Raw genomic sequence first — 22455 nt, 5'->3', positions numbered from 1 at the left:
AGGATCTGCAATGGGAACAGTACCGCAGACTGTTCTGTCCTTCTCTGACTACATCAGTCGGGCCGAGGACCACACGAGTGTTCTCAACTTTGAGCGAGGTGACTCGGAGCAGCCGTGCCCTGTCCTCATCATCGATGACTCACTATACGAGATGGAGGAGGTGTTCAACGTGTCCCTGGGTGTGCTTATGGGTGGTCGTCTTGGAGGCACTTTTCCTTCGACTCGCATCATCATCACTCCTGACACAAATGACGGTACCTGGCACCTGAGCACAAAATCTGATGCTAGCTGTGATTGGTTGTTATTTTCATGAAGCAGATATTGAAGCTCATGAAAGAGCAGAACAGAGAGCAAATAATTATCGACAGACAAAAATGTGGCAAGATGAAATGCAAGAGGAGAAGAAAATGTGGATGTCCCACAAAATGGGGACACAGTCTCAGTGGGTGTTGTAATGCCGGGGGTGGTGGTGGGCAGTGGACTTGAAATCCTGGAGGGAAGAGCTGGAAAAAGCTGGCTCATGAAGTTGAGGGAAATTAATGTAGGTGAGGATTATGTTTAGACTTGCAGAGGATAATTAGGAAACTTTGTTGTGGAACAGGTTCGATTGGAGGGGCAGGTGTTGGACAGAAGGGTGAGAAATCAGAGGGATAAAGACCAGGGTAGAGTCGAGATTTCATTAAAATCAGAATGAGACAATGAATTATGGGTATGCTGCTCATCTCGACGATGGAAACTCTCTGATGCATTGTTAATGGGCTGTGACGAAATGAACAAATATTGTCCGATCAAAGTGCAGTCAGGAAAGAATACTGGAAAACGTTAACGGTCAACATCTGGGACATAGATGGAGTTTGGGGGGAACAGATGGAGGGAATATATGGTTAGATATATTTCCTTGATGGCTGTGCATGTCTTATCCACCTCACTCTCCTCTGGATGGAACCGCTCTCAAAATAGCAAACTACCGATGTTCACTGCACGTGGTAAAATGAGCAATTAATTTTTTTCATACCTCATCTTGGCTCGGGACACATTGAGGTATCGACAGCCTATTGCGGGTCGGACGAGGGCAATGTGGGATTCGTGTGATCTCACCGGTGTTGCCCTGAGTGAAATTGCAGTGTACGTTTATTCTGTCCACCGCTGTTTCTTTCATTAGTCCTTTGTCTCTCCCCCTGCTGAGCCAATCATTCAGGAGTGCGTTTCTGGCTCTGCACAGTTATACAGCTGATAAACCCCAAGGGCTGCCACTGTTCTGCCCTCCCACAAAGATGGGGAATTCGACACTTGGCTATTTGCACGGAGGGAAAACATGAAGGTTGTGGTTACGAATAATTGCCTGTTAACTACGGACAGTCAACCTTGATGAAAAAAAATATTCCCATTGGATGTGATCAGACAACATTGGATTTTTATGAGATCTCATCAGAAAATTTTGTATGGGAAGGATGTGTGTGTGCTCTGTTTGTCTGAGAGTTTAAAACAAAAATGTTGCTGTTGTGTAACAAGAATCATTTTGCAGGATTTATTTCCCGTGTCAGGTCTCTTCAGAAGTTGTGATGGAAACCAGAAGTGTGTTTCTATTGTTCCGAATTTTGGCCCGCCAGGTGTGCGAGTGGCTACAAAACTCAAATCGCGACCGCGTCGCCCACCGGAACGGACAATTCAGTCGTGACCCTCCTTGGAACTACCGCCAGGAGCTAGTCACGGGTGGGTCTTTCGACCCCCACTACAATCGTGCCAATCGGCCACCCGCGCAGGATAGGGTTGTTCGCCAAACTCGACCTACCTAAGTACCTGCACGGGTAGTTAACTGGGCAATCGTACCTCGCCGCTGGCCGGCCTAGGACACGAACCGCTTAAGCGGTCCGTTCCATGCTTCAGTGATAACCGAGCGGTGTTATCGCCAGCCCCGAGCAACGTGATTAGTTACCGGGTGCTTACACCCTTCTACCAATTCCTTCCGTGATGCAAGATGGAACTTTCAAACAAAGGAAAGGATGCAACGAAACGGGGAACAGTTCGACAAGCACATTTATTGAAACCACACGTATGCAGGCAAAGCAATGAATAACAGTCATGCACGTATGTACAGCACACAAATAGAAATGCAAAGAAAGAATTACTACCGACTAAAGCAATGTACATACATGCAGTCACTTAGGCAGTTCTAACTTGTTGGACACGGCGCCACAGCATGCATACAAAACCCAAAGAAATAGATGGAAGAGAAAGGACTTCCCTTTTTGTGGCCGGTGAGTCCCTCTTCCACGACCGTCAGCGTGGTCGCGCCTGGCCCCGACCTCTCTCGTGGCCGGCGAACCCTCTCCGGCACTCCTCGTCCGGACGCGCAGGTCCACCACACAACCAGCGCTGTCGCGTCTCCCGTCCGTGCCTCCGTTGACAGGCCGCTCGCCAAGCCACGAGCGCAGGACCTCTTCCACCGACAAGACAACCAGCGCCATGAAGAAGACGACGACCAGCCCAGAAGCTCAAAAAACCAGAACACAGGAACTCTCGAAGACAAGGAGACAGGAAGACTACTCAAGGTCCATGCTGTCCGCCTTTTGTTGTGCAGGGCTCCGCCCTTCGCTCCGCCCCATTTTCGGCCCCGCCTCCCTTCGAGCTTCTTGGAGAAGCCTCTCGAAGGGGGGCGTGCCCTCTCGCTCTCCCTCCACCCCACCCCGTGCGGGGGCCGGGGGAGTCAGTTTTGGCTCAGGGCCAGGGAATTATTCCCCCAAAAAGAGGCCCCCACCTTTTCTCACCTTTGACCCTCGGCTCGGATCGCACTTCCACCACACCGAGCGCGGGGAAAATAGGCGGGAATCCGAGGCGGGAGAAACAGGCGGCAAAAGTCCGTGTAGGCTCCGCAAGAGCTTTTATTCTGGCAATTCTGCGTGCGTTCTTGGACGGTTTTTACCGTGGAAATCGTCGCCGCGTGCTCTGTGGAGGACGGCGTTCGTAAACGCGGATAGTGGCGAAGATGGTGGTGGTTGTTGTGGTGAGTGTTTGAGCGTGGTTGGTTTATGGTTGTAGTTGTTGGCGATCGATGGCATTGTGGTTATGGTGGTTGTTGTGTGTTGTAGTTGTTTGGGGGCATTGTTGGTGGTGGCGATTTGGTTATTGGGGGATGATTGGTCCAAAATAATGATAGAGAAAAGAAAAACGGCTATCTCAAAGGATCGCAGCCCTATGAACACGGAAATTCCCTCTAAACAACGGTGGGGAAATCTAACTACACAATTACTTATCGTCATAACTGATCTCAGAACCCTTTATGTTGTATTGCGAATTTCCACAGCCGTAACACTATGTTTGCTATGTTTCTATGGAAACCAGAAGCTGATGGGCCAAGTTTTATTCACACATTTTCCCCGAGTTCAGTTGTGAAACTCCAACTTTTGATCACAGAAATGCTGGACACTATTTCAGGCACCTGTCCAATTACCCAATCAATTAATTAATTTAATTATTTATCATGTTCTATGGAGAGCACTGTTTCTACCAAAGCAGCTTCGTTTGGTGAGGGATACAACACTGGACGGGTCACCACTCCAACGAAGGATACTTCACTGAGGGTGCAGGGTGGCATGAAAGATAACTCGCCTATTGAAGAACACCGTGAGATCTTTAACATCCGTTATCTAATTCCACATGATGGTACGCCCAGTTTAACGTCCATCCAAGGTGGACATTTAAACCCATTGATGAATCACCCTACCTGTGAAACACCAGGATGACAGTTTAAAGCTGGGCTAAGATTCAAACACAGGCTAGACAGCTCAGAGGTGAGTGCGGATACCGCAAGGCTTTCCTGCCAACCCTAAGTACGTAATCCATATTCAATTTACTGGCATCATTCTTTCCAGATGATGATTTATGAAGTGCAAAACGAACATGCCACTGAGGTCCCCTCAATCCTTCTGGACCTTCACTCTGTTGCAATGATAAATGGAAGTAGAATTTTTATCACTCCTGATTCCACTGAGGCCTTTTCCGTCTCTTTATCGTGGAAATTGAATGCAAGGAGGAGAACTTTGGTTTATGATTCACATTAACATTCCTGGTGAAATGGAAGTTCATGCTACATCATCTATGATGAAGAATATTTCAAATCAGTCGTCAGTCATTGGGGGAGGATCAGCTTTGAAGATTATCCCCAGCAATCAATCGAGTATCAGATACTGGAATGTTTTTTTGAATTTTTTTGTAACGTTTAATGTAAACATCTTACTACGAAGATGGTGGTAAGGTGGGGGTCTTTCACTCAGAGTAATAAGTGCATGTAATGGTCTCCTTGGAAAGGTAGTGGCAGCAGAAACAGTAGATACGTTTAAATTGTAATTAGATGGGTACCTGGAAGTTATGGGGATGTTGATGGGACTTTTAGTTAGCTTGAACATTCATGAGTGATTGTGTGCATGTGTATGGAGTGCTGTTAGTGGGGGTCTCATCAAGGGGTGTTGTGTGGTTGATATTGTATGTTTTTTACCCAAGAACCATCTTCACCCAAGCCCTCTCTCCTGGAAAGAAAAACAAAAACACAAATAACTACAGAAAAAAAAAAAACGACAAAAACATCCATTTTGCATTTTTCTTTATTTTTGACCTGGTGTTGACAAATTGGTGTGGTGTTGATAATTTGGTGTGGTTTTGATAAATTAATGCGGTGTTGATAAATTGTTCTGGTGTTGATAAATTGGTGTGGTGCTGATAAATTGGTGTGGTGTTGATAAATTGGTGTGGTGTTGATAAATTGGTGTGGTGTTGATAAATTGGTCTGGTGTTGATAAATTGGTGTGGTGTTGATAAATTGGTGTGGTGTTGATAAATTGGTGTAGTGTTGATAAATTGGTGTGGAGTTGGTAAATTGTTCTGGTGTTGATAAATTGGTGTACAACAACAAACAACAACAGCCGTTTTCACAGCCATTTTTCCCTGCTGTGCAGGGGTTAGCTTTTTTTCTTGAGGCAATGTTTTATGGCCGGATGCCCTTGCTGACGCCAACCCTGGTCGCCTCTTACGACACACAGGGATAGGGTACACCTATTCTAACCGGGGCATACACCGGGACCAGTACACTGGTACTCATTTTGCAGACCTCAGAAGGATGACAGGCTGAGTCAACCCCCTGGTATTAATTCAGCAGCCAACGGGGCTTGAACTCAGGACCTTTGAATCCCAAGCCAGCCACCCTAACCACTGCGCCAACACCAGGCTCTGATAAATTGGTGTGGTGTTGGTAAATTGTTCTGGTGTTGATAAATTGGTGCGGTGTTGATAAATTGGTGCGGTGTTGATAAATTGGTGTGGTTGATAAATTGGTGTGGTGTTGATAAATTGGTGCGGTGTTGATAAATTGGTGTGGTGTTGATAAATTGGTGCGGTGTTGATAAATTGGTCCGGTGTTGATAAATTGGTCCGGTGTTGATAAATTGGGGTGGTGTTGATAAATTGGGTGGTGTTGATAAATTGGTGTGGTGTTGATAAATTGGTGTGGTGTTGATAAATTGGTCTGGTGTTGATAAATTGATGCGGTGTTGATAAATTGTGGTGTTGATAAATTGGTGCGGTGTTGATAAATTGGTCTGGTGTTGATAAATTGGTGCGGTGTTGATAAATTGGTGCGGTGTTGATAAATTGGTGTGGTGTTGATAAATTTGTCTGGTGTTGATAAACTGTTCTGGTGTTGATAAATTGGTCTGATTTTGATAAATTGGTGAGGTGTTGATAAATTGGTCTGGTGTTGATAAATTGGTGCGGTGTTGATAAATTGCTGTGGTGTTGATAAATTGGTCCGGTGTTGATAAATTGGTGTGGTGTTGATAAATTGGCGCGGTGTTGATAAATTGGTCCGGTGTTGATAAATTGATGTGGTGTTGATAAATTGGTGTGGTGTTGATAAATTGGTGCGGTGTTGATAAATTGGTGCGATGTTGATAAATTGGTCTGGTGTTGAGAAATTGTTCTGGTGTTGATAAATTGGTCTGGTGTTGATAAATTGGTCTGGTGTTGACAAATTGGTTTGGTGTTGATAAATTGCTCTGGTGTTGATAAATTGGTGTGGTGTTGATAAATTGGTGTGGTGTTAATAAATTGGTGTGGTGTTGATAAATTGGTGTGGTGTTGATAAATTGGTGTGGTGTTGATGTGACATGGGCAAGATGGGCTGAATGGCCTCCTCTTGCATCTAATTTCCTTGTGTAATTATCGCTTGAATTTTGGGGACAATAATCTGACATTCATCTGCACTTGATGAAAGGAGGATGTCGATGCAGCCATCTTTCACTGCATATTCTCCTGTTGCTCCAACAGACCACAAAGAAGCATGTCCACGCACCACCTAGAGTTGAAGAACTGAAGCACATACATCGGATTTACAAACAAGCTCTCCTGAGGACAGCCGTTTCACTTTTTGGAGGTCACCAGCTTATTAAGGATTCAAAGTTAATTTGACAAAAAAAACCCAAAAGAGTGAATTTGCTATTACTCTCAAGACAAATTCCTCAAAAATGATTGATCTGCAGATATTACTCCACTTTTAATATTAACAAGAGTGAAGGTGGGATTTGAACCACCCTCATATTTTTGCCTCCCTTATCTTCCAAGATTTAACAGTCTCAAAATTACATCCTTTGTTCCTTTCACCATGCAGCACAATCTGATGCTACCCTGATGCTCAAACGAAGGTCTCCAACTTCCGATCTGATCATTGGCAATCTATCCTCGAGGCACATTTCAAATAAACGAATATCAAACATCTCGTCAATTTGCAGTCTTTCTCAAACCATAAGTTGTGGCATCCCTCACCTCTTTTTATTTGTTAGTTGTCAGTTGGTTTGTTCCTTTTCTGTTTCATCCCTGCTTTCCCATTCCTCCTTTTGTTTTGTTTCATTTAGCTTGTATGCAGCTTGTATGAAAATCTATTTCTCAGTCATCCGCTTGTGTAGTTTAGCACTTGGGAGTGGAATGAACATGGTACAAAATATCCAGTGCTGAAATCTCAAAGTCCCTTATCATAGTCGAGGTGTGTTTGTTTAGGAGCTGGGGGAAGCGACTCTGCTAAAAAATTAAAACACCACGAAGAAAGACTATCCCAAGAACAAATTTGGGGGACCTTGTAAAACCTGTTAAAGAGCCAATACATGGAAGGAAATAAATCTGGGATTCTGATGTCAATGTGCAAGCTGAGTGGTGGATTAGGCTCTGCAGAGCTGCAAGAGATCTGCCATGTTTGCCAACAATCCCTTCCTCAGAGAGAGCCGTTGGCATGGGGGGTTTTTGTGGGATTGGTACGACAGGATTCCATGAGCTGTTAAAGTGAGCAAAAGGCTTTCAGCAGAATGACCACCAAGTTCGATGGACTTGGCATTGTTTTCGCAACACAATTTCATTAGCTCTTGCAAGCCCCCCTTTCTTAACGGCTCATGTGTGGCAGTTGAAACACCATATTTTATCTGCCTTGCTGGCAGTATCGCTGTAAGGTTTGAACGTGAACGGTGCTGACAAAGGACTGGAAGCAAATGATATTTATTAGTCAGTCATGCTGATTTGCCAAGCAGAATGTGGTCGGCATTGTCCCTGTACCCTGTGTCCTCCGAGCCTATAGTGCTGGCAGAAACGAGCGGCTCTTCAATTTACTTGGCGTTCCAATCGTGTATACATTGAAAAAGGCATCGACCTTAGACCTCCAGAGAAATGCACCACTCTCAGACTCAATATTGACATGGTCACTGTTTGTGCAGCAGTCTGACTATTTTTGTTGTGTCGGCCACGGATGGAGGCCGTGTTAGGGCAGGACTGACACAAAGATCACCTTAAAACGAAGTGTGGCACAAACAGAATAATGACAAACGCGATGAGACAATAAAAACTACTCACATCAACGCTACAGATCATCACTGAAAAGGTCACAGTGCAAAGGTCATGTCACATTTGATTTAACTGAAAAAATGTAATAGCACCCGAAAGCAATCACTATTGAGTTTATTGTTCATGGAAGACACCCGGTCGGCATCCCACGCATCATATCGAGTCAGGAGCATGTTTAAGGAGGCTAAGCACTGGAAGACCTGGTGTAGTGTCCGAGGTCTTTGTCTGAACGACCACGCTGCTTTTGATTGGGGATTGCACTGTCCTTTAGCTCTGCAGTATTGCCTGCTGGGTTTCTGTAAAAATCTAGACACTGGTTCATCTGAAGGATTATTATGTATAGTATCAGGTACTTTATTAATAATATCATCCACATGACCTCATAATGAAATCATGAAAAACCAAAACTTTTCTCATGTTATATTCTTGGTTCATTATATGTAGATCAGACAAAACTCATCTGAACGACATCCAACCTCGTAGCTTAATTGTGCAATGCCATGCCATGATCAGGGATTTGTCGGTTTACTTTTCCACTAATAATATGCTGTTACGTTTTGATGCTACGGGCCACTAGAGAGTGAAAATCCGTTTACCAATATGATGTGGAGTGTTTTCTTGCTCAAGCATTCAAAGGTGAAGTCAAATGGAGATGCTTCTATTGCTTTTGTCTTCTTCTTCTTCTTCTTGCATGTGGCAACTTAGCCTCCAGGTATCGATCAATCTGTTGGGGGTGCAGCTATGCCACTGATGCTGTGCCCCTATATCAGTACACTGCTACTCATTTTGCCAACCTCAGAAGGATGACAGGCTGAGTCAACCCCACCTGATGTTAATTCAGCACCCAATGGGTCTCGAACTCGGGACCCTAAGATTCCAAGCCAGCCACCCTCACCACGAAGCCAACACCAGGCTGCTTCTTTCATAGGCAGCAAATGGCTTCTGCTCTCCATCATTGCTGTGAACATTGGTGTGCCGCTGATGCAGTGCCCCCCTGTAGGGTAGAGCAGGAATTGGTAATTTGTCAGGGTGCTGATGATAAACTCACCTCCACGATGAAGTGGCCACCGTGGGATCTTTAACGTTCATCTCATTCACCAAATAATATTGCCAGACGTTTAACATCTGAGGGACGGTGCACACATTGATGCTTGCTCTACCTGTGAAACACCAGGGTAACAATTTATCAATGGTTTGGGATTCACAACCAGTCGAGACAGTTGAAAGACGAGTGTGTGTACCGTACCTCAAATCTATCTTGCCAGTCCTTAAACTTCTGCCAAGAGAAAGAAACATAGAATGGGAAGAACTGGGATACAAGGAAGGTTGAAGGTTTGAAAACTAAACAACAGCAAAAGTAGATGTACATCCATTTTTCCATACCGATGCTTTTAACATGATTGGAATATATTTTCCCGTCCAAAGGTCACAGGGGTTAAAGGATACAACGGCCTTCCACTGTATAATGTTCTTCCTCTGATTGAACCGTAAAAATGACACAAAAGGCGAACGGAATGTGCATTCGATTTTCATTGATGTCGCGGATCCACATCACAGATCCACACCATTAATACCATGGAGTTAGCAAATGGCGATATAACGAGCCAATGTGCAGGACAGGGGTCAGGGCAGCACGATGGGTTATGAAAAAGTTTGTGAGGGTAACAACAATGGGGAAACCTAAATATCATATCAAAGGGGAACAACGCATTGACAAATGTCATATTGCAAGATTATTGGAATGTCCCGCGATGAAGCTGAGTCTATGGGTTTATCACTTCGCCATCGCAGACAAGTCGCAAGTCTCTTTGTTTTCTACCGCATTCTTTCTGGTCTTTCACCCTCTGCTGTTTCTGTGCTTTGCCCCCTCCCCAGTTTCTCCAGGGTGCACACAGTCCAAAATAAACCCCCTTCTGGTCAAACTACTTAAATCCAGAATCACTGCTCACCCCTACTTGCTTGTTCCTCTTCTCCCCCCACCCCCCCCCCACCTCACTTCCACATCCTCTTCAATCTCATTCTTCCCTCCAGGTCTTCAAGATGGCTGTTCACTGCCATCTCAGATCATTCTCAATCCAAAACCATGATCTTTTCTACCCTCGTAAACCTCCCCCTCCTCTCTCTCCCCTCTCCCTCTCTCTCTCTCCACCCACTAGATAACTCCTCCTTCCAAATTTCCAGTTTTTCCTCCTTGGAATTTCTTTCTGTATCAATATTGTCCACCCAATGCATACTCCCCTGCCCCCCATTCCTCCCCACACCCATTGTTTGTCCAAGTCTCCCTCTATCTTGGTCTTCTACCCTGCTGTTGGTGTTTACCACCTCTCCTGTTCCTTTTGCGTGCAACTCCACTGTTCCTTTTGCGTCCTATTATGTCCTGATCCATTCAGTGCACTCGCTCGTCCATGAGCCTCGACTATGCATACACAATAAATAAATCAATAAACAAATAAACAATAAAGCTGTTGTGCATATCATGATACTTGTAAAATCCATAAAACAAATTTGACCTTAAAAATAATTGGTGGTTGAAGTCAATGACTAAATATACTAATCCTCGAGGTTTCAACCCTCTCAGATGAAAACTGAGGATTTTAGAAATCTTACCTAAGTTGTTGATCTCTGGCCTATGTTGAAATTTTGGTCTTATGTTGATGTCAAAAATAATTGGTGGTTGAATTCAGTAACCTGACATGCAAATCCTGTTCAAATTTCTAGTCAATCCGATGAAAATTGAGGATTTTAGAAATTCGACAAAGTTGTTGACCTTTTGACGTCAAAAAATTGACAAAAAAATAGCTTCTTGCTTCGGACGAACTCTACCAGATGGTGAAGTTTCATGAAGATTGGTTTAAAATTCTGACCTGTAGGCAAGTGGCATACAGACAGTTGAAAAATCACTCATAGAGTGACACTTGGCCAAACGGAATAGCACTCGGTGGAGCGCATATCTCCGCCATGCTGATCAGTTTACATTTTGTATGCCACTGATAGGTCGGATCTGAATCCGGACCTTAACCAAAATCGAATCGACTTATTCTTGTCACTTAACCAACTCATCCACCTAGTTTGTCATAACTCATCCACAACTTTTAGAGATATCATGCAACATTGTTTTTGACCCCATCTCTCAATGGTGAAGAATCACCTAAAAATTAAATAATTCTTGTATCCAGATCTGGATTCAGATCTTCACCAATATTGAAGCAATTCTTCCTACTGGCACTCCCAACCTGTCCACCAGGTTTCGTCGGAATCCATGCATAACCTTTTGAGATATTGTGCCACATACGAGGTCTGTCTAAAAAGTAACGGGACTGACTTCACAGAAATTTTATTCCAAAAAATATATTAAAATCACAGCTTGTCCCCTTCAAAATAGTTTCCCTCCAGTCTCACACACTTGTCCATACTCTTCTTCCACGCTTCGATGCACACCCGGAAGGCTTCTTCTGGAATCCTCCGGAGCTCCGTCGTCACGGCCCTTTTGATGGCCTCCACATCAGGAAATTGGGTCCCCTTGATCACCCCCTTGAGCTTGGGGAATAGGAAAAAAATCACAAGGGGCCAATTCTGGTGAATACGGGGGTTGCTCCAGAGTTGGCATGTTCCTCTCCGCCAGAAACTGTCGGATGCTCAGGGCACTGTGAGCAGGGGCCGTTGTCATGGTGGAGCACCCAGGCGTTGTTCTCCCACAGATCCCTCCTCTCGTCCCGGACTGATCTCATGAGGCGCCAGAGGATCTCCTTGTACAAGTATTGATTCACTGTTTGATCCTGTGGTAGAAACTCAAAGTGGACGATACCCTTGATGTCAAAAAACGCGATGAGCATCACCTTGACCTTCAATTTCGACATCCTTGCTTTCTTTGGTCTTGGTGATGCTGGATTTTTCCACTGACGACTCTGCCATTTGGTTTCGGGATCGTATTCGAATATACACGATTCATCGCCAGTAATGACTCTCCCGAGCAGGTCTGGATCGTCCTCGAGGCACTCGATAATGTCTTAACAGACAGTGACTCTGCTGTTTCTGGTCCTCAGACTCAGGGTGGTCCAAAAACAGCAAAAAATATATAAAAAATTCAGATGTTGTCTCCACAAGCCTTAAATTATTCCACTATGATTCAATAACGCAAATTAAAAAAGTTAAGTTTATCGGAGGTGATTTAGAGGTCGCTCCATATGACGACTTTTAGTTTCATGAGTTGGTTAAATTAGGGTATGGTCAGGTACGATTACGGGTACTTCTGGATGTCCGAGGTGGAAATGGAGTGCATTTTCGAACTCTATGGGGTCGATTTACTCTAAGAAATGACTGCACCGACATTGAATTCACTACCATTTCGAAAATATGACCTAAAACAAGATTTATCATCACTGGAGTTGAGTTACTAATCCTACTCATTTCGATATTTTCTAATCTATAATTAATTTGTTGTCTGTCTAAACATTTCTTCGAGTAAATCGACAACACTGAGTTCGAAAATGCAGTCCATTTTCACCTTGGAAGTTCAGAAGTGTATGGATTCGCATCTCACCATACCCTAATTTTTCAATCAATGGAATTACAAACTATTAGAATATTTCGTCTTATTTACCAAATACCACTATCATTTCCGCCTCTATTGCTGTCTCCACTCCCGCCTGAACTTATTTCTAGCCGGCCCAACATCCAGTCTTTTAGATTCAATGATTCACGAAAAATATGTTAGTTATTTATTTCGTTATTATTATATTAAATTAGGGTGTGGTGAGATGCGAATCCAAACACTTCTGAACTTCCTCGGTGAAAATGGACTGCATTTTCGAACTCAGTGGGGTCGATTTACTCTAAGAAATGTTGAGACGGACAACAAATTAATTACAGATTAGAAAATATCGAAATGAGTAGGATTAGTTACTTAACTCCAGTAATGATAAATCTTGTTTTAGGTCATATTTTCGAAACGGTAGTGAATTCAATGTCGGTGCAGTCATTTCTTTGAGTAAATCGACCCCATAGAGTTCGAAAATGCACTCCATTTCCACCTCGGACATCCAGAAGTACCCGTAATCGTACCTGACCATACCCTAATTTATTCAAGTCATGAGACTAAAAGTCGTCATATGGAGCGACCTCTAAATCACCTCCGATCAAGCTAAAAAAAATTATGCGCGTTATTGGATCATATTAGAATAACTTTAAGCTTGTGGAGCAACATTCTATTTTTTTCGACTTTTTTGGACCACCCTATCCTCAGACAACAGCTTGGGGACCATCGAAGCGCACACCTTGCGCATTTCGAGATTTTCAGTGATAATGCTCCAGACAGTGTCCTTGTTGATGGAAAGTTCCTCAGCAATCATCCGCACCGTGAATCAACGATCTGCGCGCACCATCTGCTTCACACACTCGATGTTGTCCGCCGCTCTGCTCGTTGAAGGTCTTCCAGACCATGGACCGTCTTCAACCTCCTCCCATCCCTCTTTGAACCTCTTGTGCCATTAAAATGCACATGTACATGACATCTTTTCTTCCCCATAGACTTGCTGCAGCATTCCGAAGGATTCGGAAGGTGTTTTGCCAAGCTTCTCAAGAAACTTCAGATTGGCTCTCTGCTCACGACTCACAGCGCAATGACTCAGACTTGACAACGTGTAAAGCGCGACCTGCAAAAAATCACACATTGAGTGCAGTCAGCCATCACCGTTCATATATTGCTGGAATGTTGCGAAAGACTGTGACGCAACCCGTTCATTCAAGTTGTGTAAGTGGAGCACACAGCAGGCTCAGTCCCGTTACTTTTTAGACGGATCTCGTATCATTTTTCTCTCAATGGGGAGGAATCACTTGAAAAATTCTCCAATACAGATCCGAATTCAGATCTTCAATCAAAATCGAATCAATTGGTCCTTGTCACACACCCAACATATCCACTGAGGTTCATTCAAATCCATCCACAACCTTTTGAGATATCATGCAATCTCGTTTTTAACCCCATCTCTCAATGGTGAAGAATCACTTAAAAATTCAATAATTCTCGTGTCTGTATCCGGATTCGGATTTTCACCAACATTAAGCATTGCTGTCCTTGGCCAGTCACCTACATACACAAAAATTTTCAGAACGATTTCTTGAAAACTGTGGCCAAAAATTGTGACAAACAGACAAATGTGACAGACTGGCGAAAAAAGTTTTCGAAGTAATAACGTACATGACCAACCAATATACTTGAAAAATATTCGATTTTCACAAGTAACAAAAATGTGCTGTAGTTTTGCTAAGAGTAATATAGTACTTTAAACAGTGTCAGTATAAACGATCCCAGCAATTTATCAATCAGCAAAGGGTATGTATCGCTAGATGTTTTGGGATTCTACAACCCTAAATAGTGGCTTCAGTTTATATTTTGATGCCAAATGTACTCGTTTCATTTTTCAATAACTTTCATTAGCTTTATATGGGAGCATCAGTTTGTTATTTTTTTCAACTTGCTCATTTGTTTTTTGACATTTCAATTTTCAACTCGACACTGGTGGTGTGTTCCTCAATGAACTCAACATTAGGGCTGGTTTCCCTTAATGTTTGTTTATAAATGATGTCGCCACTATTTGGGGGGCATGGAGGGAATCAATTTTACTGCATGTGTGATGGAGTTAAAGTGAATGTTGTGTTTTAATCATGGGACTCATGAACCTGATTATTATTTACCTGATTATAAGAGGTAACATGCAATGTCATATCCACCACATGGTTAACTGAGGTTTATACAGTATAAAATTACAAAGTTGGACACTTAAATTCAACACATGACGAAGTGTTTCTCAAGATTCGATCTTTATTTGATGCTCAGTTTTACCTATGTAAAAATTCCAACAATTTCACCTCATTAAGTGATCAAAATCACACGCACGCACACACGCACGCACGCACGCACGCACGCACGCACGCACACACACACACACACACACACACATTCACACTATCATGTCGCTGACAAAACAGGCACTAACACGCTAAGATGAAATACATGCAGGATGTGTTTATAAACAACTGAGTGAGTGTATGAACACGGATCAGGATTAGTGGGATGTTGCACTTACACAACAGGTTGCGTACCATTTGTCTGTCAGTACAAACTGTGGAGCATCCATGCTCACTGATGGTGAGCTGTTGCAAACTATAACGAGACATTTCGTACAACACCGTGCCCCACGCAGTATTGAGAGACAAGGATATGGTCGTGGTCTACGAGCGGGAAAATTTGATTGGCCATGGTGACGTAAAATGCCGTAATATTTTGTCCAAGTACTGCGAAATGGAACGGTGATGAAAGTGCGAAAAAGGTGATTTGTGATCTGCAAAGTTCAAGTATATAATTAAATTGAAATTAAATAAAGATTTTGAAGGTCGCAGAAAATAACATTCCAGAAGTTTACCACAGTTGATGCAGCGTCTTTTACCCCCACCTTATTTAACACGTTACATGAGTTCTTTGTGTCCATTATGACGTCCTTAAAAAACAGTGAGTTTCCTATTTGGAATGATTTTTAATTCTGTTTGACTATCAGACAGGCAGACAGAGTAAAAATATTATCTCACTCCTCTCTGCGCATGCGTGATCGGGACGAATTCAGTCAAAGTACTGTTAAACTACAGGTTCGTTTTCTGATTCATCTTCTTGCTATAATTCACCGTCTGTCCGTCTGTCTGTTCCCAGGTACCGCAAAAACGGTTGAACCGATCGCAACCATTTTTTTGTGTGTGTAATCCTGGGAACCCTTGGAGTGAAATAGGCATAAATATAATAACATGACCCCCAAGACGGCTCCCGTAGAGGGCGGGTGCTTCTAGTGTTCAAAATATAACATTCAATTGAAATGAAGTTGTTCCTCAATCATATACTGGTGTTTGTAGACAGCATGGCAGACAGACAGAAGTGAACCAATTGCTTAACCCCACTTTACACATCATGTATGTGGGATAATGAGGAGGACAAAATTGGCCACCTATGAACAGCAACTCATATAATCCATCCATCCATCGGGACCATACTCTGTGCAGAGCATGGTTGCTGCCTAAGCAGTCCCCTGGGCTATTGGGTACATTCCTGGGCAGGTCACCACTCCAACACAGGATACCAGCAAGCTGGCACTCATTTTGCCAACCTCAGAAGAATGACAATCAGTCAACCCCGAAATTTCGGGGTATTAATTCAACAATGAAGTGGGATTTGAACTCAGGATTCTAGGATCCCAAGCTCATCATCCTAACGATTAACGCAACACCAGGTATATACTCATATAATGATCAAATGTTAGTGTAAAAACTATTCTTTAGTTGATAGCCGAGAGCAATTGTTATCTGATGTCGGAGCAGCACCTCATTTGTGTTTGCAATTGTAGCTCCAGAAACGTTTCCTTTTGAAAAATGAAGTCGATTTTACAGGACGTCTTGCTTGGATGATCACTCTTATTGCCTTTACTCATTCAATAGCATACTTTTGATGAAGTCCTCATTGAGTTAAACAGGGTAGTATTGATAGTATTCCTTTGATAGTACTGTAGGCAAGGAGTTTTCCATAAACTAATTGTGGAACGTGTTGAATATAAATTGGACAAAAGTCTGGCTGATTCCACAATGTGATCCATCCCTGTTACTATGAAGCTTGTTTGTTTTTATTTTTTTGAAGAATGGCTTAGCTCACGGAGGAGTGAATGACAAACGATGTAAAGTTAACATTCTGCCAAGGAACGTGCAGACATGGAATGTACAGGAGGAAGGCAATGTATTGCAAAAGACAGGCTGACGTGATGGAGAACAGCCGGATGTGATCCGATCGGACAGACGAGATGACCAATCGTAGTAAAGCAAGACCGCAGGAGAAACAAGTAGAGGGGAAAAATGATATGGCAATGACCTAAGTCATCTTTAAAGCCTTGCAGGAAGAGTGGGATTGCACAGACACGAAGGCAATCACAATGGTTGGAGGAAAGTGGAGATAAAGGGATGGTTGGTGATTTGTCATGGCAGGGAGAAAGCTTGGAGTTTGACAGACAGATATTCAGTCCAATATTCACGAACTCAGATGCATAGATGACAAGTGACCCACATTTCACTGATTTTGCCTGTTTTGTTTCTGAAAACCTGCAGACCTGTTTTAGTATCATCAAAACCCCATATTGGATTAAAAGTACGATCAATTTTTAAAACGTGATGTTTCACTTCCATTCCACTCAAAAGGATTGACATGTAGACTAATAGACCTGTCACCAATATGCAAGGTATCACTCTCGTCAATTGGCTGTGTGACGTCATGAGCTTTCCCTCACTGAAGGACACGTCATCACCCTCCATGATTCTGTGCGCAGTGTCACCTCGCCATTCGATTACGTCCAATAAAGAAATAAAAAAAATAAAAAATCCTTTCGATTCCAACCAACCCGTTTTTCATGACCTCTAACTTGCCACGTACGCGGATGGCACCTGTGGGAGAGATACCAGGATGTATAATAACAGCTAAAAGTGGAGTAAGTCCAGACTACATCCCATTAACCCTCTCCAAGGCCAGCTCTTCCTGAGTTTACAGTTTTTCCTTCCACTTTTTTGAATGAGAGTTTGCGGCTGCATCCATCTTGTTCAAACTCTTTGTCCTCCCCTTGCCCTCACTCTTCTCCACATCCCTTATCCCTCCAAGTATCCCTCCATTTTGGTCCTCAACTCTGCTATTTGTGTGTTCTCCCCCTCTTTATTTCTATTGTTCTTTTTCTTCTGTTACCTCCTGGTGCATTCTGCTTCTATCTCACTCCTACACGAGCCTTGAACTGCATACAAAAATCAAGATATCAATAAAAATAACATCGAGAAGGTATGTGAGCAAATGAAATGTCTAACTGTGTTTACGTTACATTGGCAATTGTGAGCGAGATTTAGAAGTTTGCTACCACCTGCCGTATTGGTCGAGAAGTACAACGAACGAGCCAAGGATCGATGAACTTGTAAGAAGAATCATAAGCAATCAAATTTGAGCTCGTCAACCCAGCGAACGTATCGCTTTCCATGGTTTCTGCCTTGTGCTTATATTTGACCCTTGTCCAGAGCCTTCGTTCTACTTTGGAGAGAGCAAGTACACAGTGGAGGAGAACGCAGGCTCCTTCGAGGTCCGTGTGTGGCGAACCGGTACGGACCTTACCCAAGAAGCAAGTGTCACTGTACGTTCGCGCAAGGTCCGGCCCATGTCTGCCGAAGGTAAGTTTGGGGCATCCCATGTATCAGCAACTTTCATGCAAATGATATCGTGTGATGAATATGCTTCTTTTTATTTATCTTTCCTCCATTGTTTAATCAGACTCCAACGTTTCGAACTGGTTTCTACTGTTTGAATGCTCAATGCAATGTTCTGACTCAAAAAGCTTGTTCAGCGAATGAGGAGTTGAAGAGGGTGAATATTCTTCTTTCGTATGCAGCACCTAATTGTGGGTTAGCATAATTTGCTGCAGGTGAAACTATGCCACTGATGTGCTGCCCTCTGTAGGTAAGAGCAGGAATTTAGAATTTGTTCATGGTTCCGGCAATAGATCAACTGCTCTTCGTGTAGGATGCCACGGCCCTCTCAGTTTAACGTCCATCCGACGGCCGGCACGCACATTGATCTCTGCATGCGAAACACCAGGATGAGAGTTTATAACCTGGCCGAGAATCAAACCCATGCTAGATAACCGAGAGATGAGTGTGCATACCTCGAAGCAGAGGGAGAATGTAATAATGGATTGTATAATAATTAATAAATTACAGTATTGGGAATGTCATGGGCTGGGTAAAAATCTCCTCGTACTTAGACAAATGCGACAAATTAAATCAATTTTTAAATGGCATCTACACGTGAGACTACACATAGGAATGCACAAGAAGAAACTGGTGTATACCTCCTTACTATCACATTGAAATCATATGGAGTTTTGCTGCCATATTGAATTAGCCCCATTTGAAAAGTCATATTGCAGCTTCTGTGATATTGAATTACCATATTTGATTGCCATATTGAAGTTCCTGCCATATTGAATTGTCATATTGAAGTTCCTGCCATATTGAAGTTCCAGCCATATTGAAGTTCCTGCCATATTGAAGTTATTGTCATATTGAAGTTACTGCCATATCGAATATTGTGATGTTGAAGTTGTTGTCATATTGAATTGGTAAATGGCATTAGCCTCAAACGTCTCAGAGTTGACCCGATGCAGTTAAAACAGTGGACGTTGATTAAAACGGGATTTCTGTAGATAATCCATAACCATCGCACTTCCTCCTATTGCCATTGAATCATGTTTTCTGTTAATGTCCGTGTCAGATCATGGGCTATATAACATTGTGGGATTTGTTTCAAATTCCACCTGCATTGGCATGGCGTGTCTCTTAAATATTGAATGAGATCAACGGCAGCTTCGGCCATAATCTTTCCTGCATTCCAGCTGGTGTGGACTACGTGGGGATCAGTCAAATCCTCGACTTCCAACCAGGGGTCACTATGCAGAGCTTACACATCACCATCCTGGATGACCTCGGTCAGCCTGTACTCGAAGGCCCGGAGAGGTTTGAGCTCGTACTGCGCATGCCCGTCAATGCTGTACTCGGAGAGCCAAGCACCATCTCAGTCCTTATCAATGACTCTTTCTCTGACCGTGAGTTTTTCGAGCGCGTCACCATCATCAAGCACCTAACAAAAGGGCGAGTGCAATTGCTTATGACTCGACCCTGTGTGTCTCGCTTACAATTCAGTCCGTTCTTTGGCTTTTGATATTTTTGGAGAACTCTTACACACACACACACACACACACACACACACACACACACACACACACACACACACACACACACACACACACACACACACACACACGTATGTATATATATATATATATATATATATATATATATATATATATATATATATATATATATATATATATATATATATATATATATATACTAGCGGGGTGTGCTTACACATGAAGCATACGAACTGTGCCTCCCCATTGTCTCGGGTCGCTCACCTGCATTGCATTTTTAATTTATTTGTTTTCATTTGCTTTCCTTCATTTATTTATATTTTCATTTACAGATGCTTTCCGATGGTTCTGTGATTTTTTCCTGGTGTATCGGCTTCAATGTCCATTGGCACACAAAATGACTATGCTCTCCCATTCTCTGGGGGTCAATCACCTGCATTTTTTTTCATTTTTTTTTTCATTTATTGATATTTTCATTGATGGATGTTGTCTGACAATTCTGTGAATTTTTTTTTTCCCCATTGTACTGGCTTCGATGTCCATTGACACACAAAATTTCAGCTTTCTACGTCACCCCAGAAGGTACCGATCTTTAATATCAATCAGTCAGTGAGTCAGTCAGTCAGTGGTTATATATATCTTCTTCTTCTTCTTTCGACTGCTCCCTTTAGGGGTCGCCACAGCGGATCATCAATATGATCCGCATAGTGATTTGGCACATGTTTTACGCCGGATGCCCTTCCTGACGCAACCCTGGTCGCCTCTTATGACACAGGGATATGGTACACCTATTTAACCAGGGTATACACCGGCCCAGTACACTGGTACTCATTTTGCCAACCTCGGAAGGATGACAGGCTGAGGCAACCCCCTGGTGTATTAATTCAGTGGCCCAACGGGTCTTGAACTCAGGACCTTTTGGATCCCAAGCCGCTGCCCTAACCACTGCGCCAACACCAGGCTCAGTGGTTATATATATATATATATATATATATATATATATATATATATATATATATATATATATATATATATATATATATATATATATATATATATATATATATATATATATATATATATATATATATATATATATAGTAGATTTTTACCATGGCTCACCGTTGTCCTCGGGGTAATGAATGCTGTCTGGTAAATGGCTGTAGATAATCTCACATCACGATGAAAAGCCTTTAAGCTCACCGACATGTGATGAAATTGCTTTATAATGCTTCTCAAAAGTGGATATTATATGTGTAAGAATACATAATATTGTTTCCACGACAGCAATAAAACAAGTCACGATGAAAACGGGCAGTTGCTAGCTCGCAGTGGCATGCAACTGTCATGATCCAATAATTTTGTTTCTTCCAAATCCATGACAAGGAAAGGTAAAATCAATTTATTTTCGAAATAACACGATGGAGTACATCATGCAAGGTGTATATATGCATGTATGCATATATATATATATATATATATATATATATATATATATATATATATATATATATATATTTATATATATATATATATATATATATATATATATATATATATATACCGTATATCTATTGTTTAAAGTGGTAACCGTGTGCATATGTAATAATCCTTACTATAATTCACGGACTGATGTTTTTACTCTTGCCGGAGGAGAGGTTATTGCCTTTAGGTCCATTTCTTCGTCTGTGTTTGTTTGTCCGCACAGAACTTTTGTGTTATTCTCTGCAACCGCTTGTCAGATTGAGACAAAATTTTTCACTGAAGGAGCGACTACTCATATAGAATGTATTATTGATAATTATGATGTCATAGGTCACGTGGTGTGGCAGCCATGTTGGAAAAACGGAAAAACTTTGGACCTCTGTATCTCTCAAACTGCACCAATGAAAAAATTGAAACTTGGCACATGGCAAGTACTCCTCATGAGGAATAAGTATGATTTTTTGTGACATCATAGGTGGCTTTGTAATGACGTCATAATTGCAAATGTAGAATGCTACATCTGATCAGTTTGAAAATTTTTGAGGGTTATCCTGAGATAAAATGGTCCACAGAAAAGAATTTGGTGTCATTGGTCATGCGATTTGGTAGCCATATGTTTTTTTTTTTTAACATACAAAAATCTTCTTCTCTCAAGTGGCTGAACAGATCGAGGCAAAACTTCACACATATGACCGCTTATCAATGAGGAACAAGATTCACACATATGATGTCATAGGTCACATGGTTTGGCAGCCATATTGGATTTACCGCAAAACCTATAAAAAAAAAACTTCATCTCCAGAATGGCTGCACAGATCGAGGGGAAACTTCACAGAAATGTTCATCAATCCTTGGTTGTTCAAGTTTGTTAAATCAATAATTGATATGTCACATGGTTTGGCAGCCATATTGGATTGAAGACAAGAAATAAATAATGTTTTCTCTGCAACCGCTTTATCCATGAATGTGAAACTTCACATTTACGATCGAATAGTGATGGGGAATACATGTTATACATTTTAACTTGACAGGATGCATGGTCTGGCAGCCAGCATTATTATTATTTTTTTGATTTGGGTTCTTTTTTATTTTTATTTTTTGATTATTTTAATTTTTTTGAATAAGGCTTACTTGGCTGTGCCTGGATGGGTTTGAGGGTAGAGGAGTAGCTGATGAAACCCAAATCCTCTCCTGGTTCCTCCTGATGACTTCATTTTTGTGTTTTGCTTGTTCGGGTTCCTTCTGATTTCTACAATGCAGGACTGTACCTGTTTGGTCTTCCATTTGATTTGAATTGAATTTATTTTAATCCCATTCTGAATTCAAT

The 22455-nt window shown here is 42.2% G+C and overlaps 1 protein-coding gene across 1 annotated transcript in view; it reads left to right on the top strand.

Annotated features, from left to right (window-relative positions):
- The window catches only part of LOC147014671 (FRAS1-related extracellular matrix protein 2-like), a 171599-nt gene that overhangs the window by 82092 nt on the left and 67052 nt on the right, over window positions 1-22455 (top strand). The window contains exons 6-8 of the mRNA XM_085850663.1: window positions 3-254; window positions 17956-18105; window positions 19326-19535. Of these exons, the coding sequence (XP_085706789.1) occupies window positions 3-254; window positions 17956-18105; window positions 19326-19535 (612 nt within the window). The remainder of the gene's footprint in view (window positions 1-2; window positions 255-17955; window positions 18106-19325; window positions 19536-22455) is intronic.

Source organism: Eptatretus burgeri, chromosome 13 (genome assembly GCF_056783735.1).
Source record: "Eptatretus burgeri isolate ZD-2024b chromosome 13, Ebu_testis_v1, whole genome shotgun sequence".
NCBI lineage: Eukaryota > Metazoa > Chordata > Myxini > Myxiniformes > Myxinidae > Eptatretus > Eptatretus burgeri.
The sequence above is the reverse complement of the archived record's forward strand: the minus strand, read 5'-3'. Positions and strand labels throughout refer to the sequence as shown.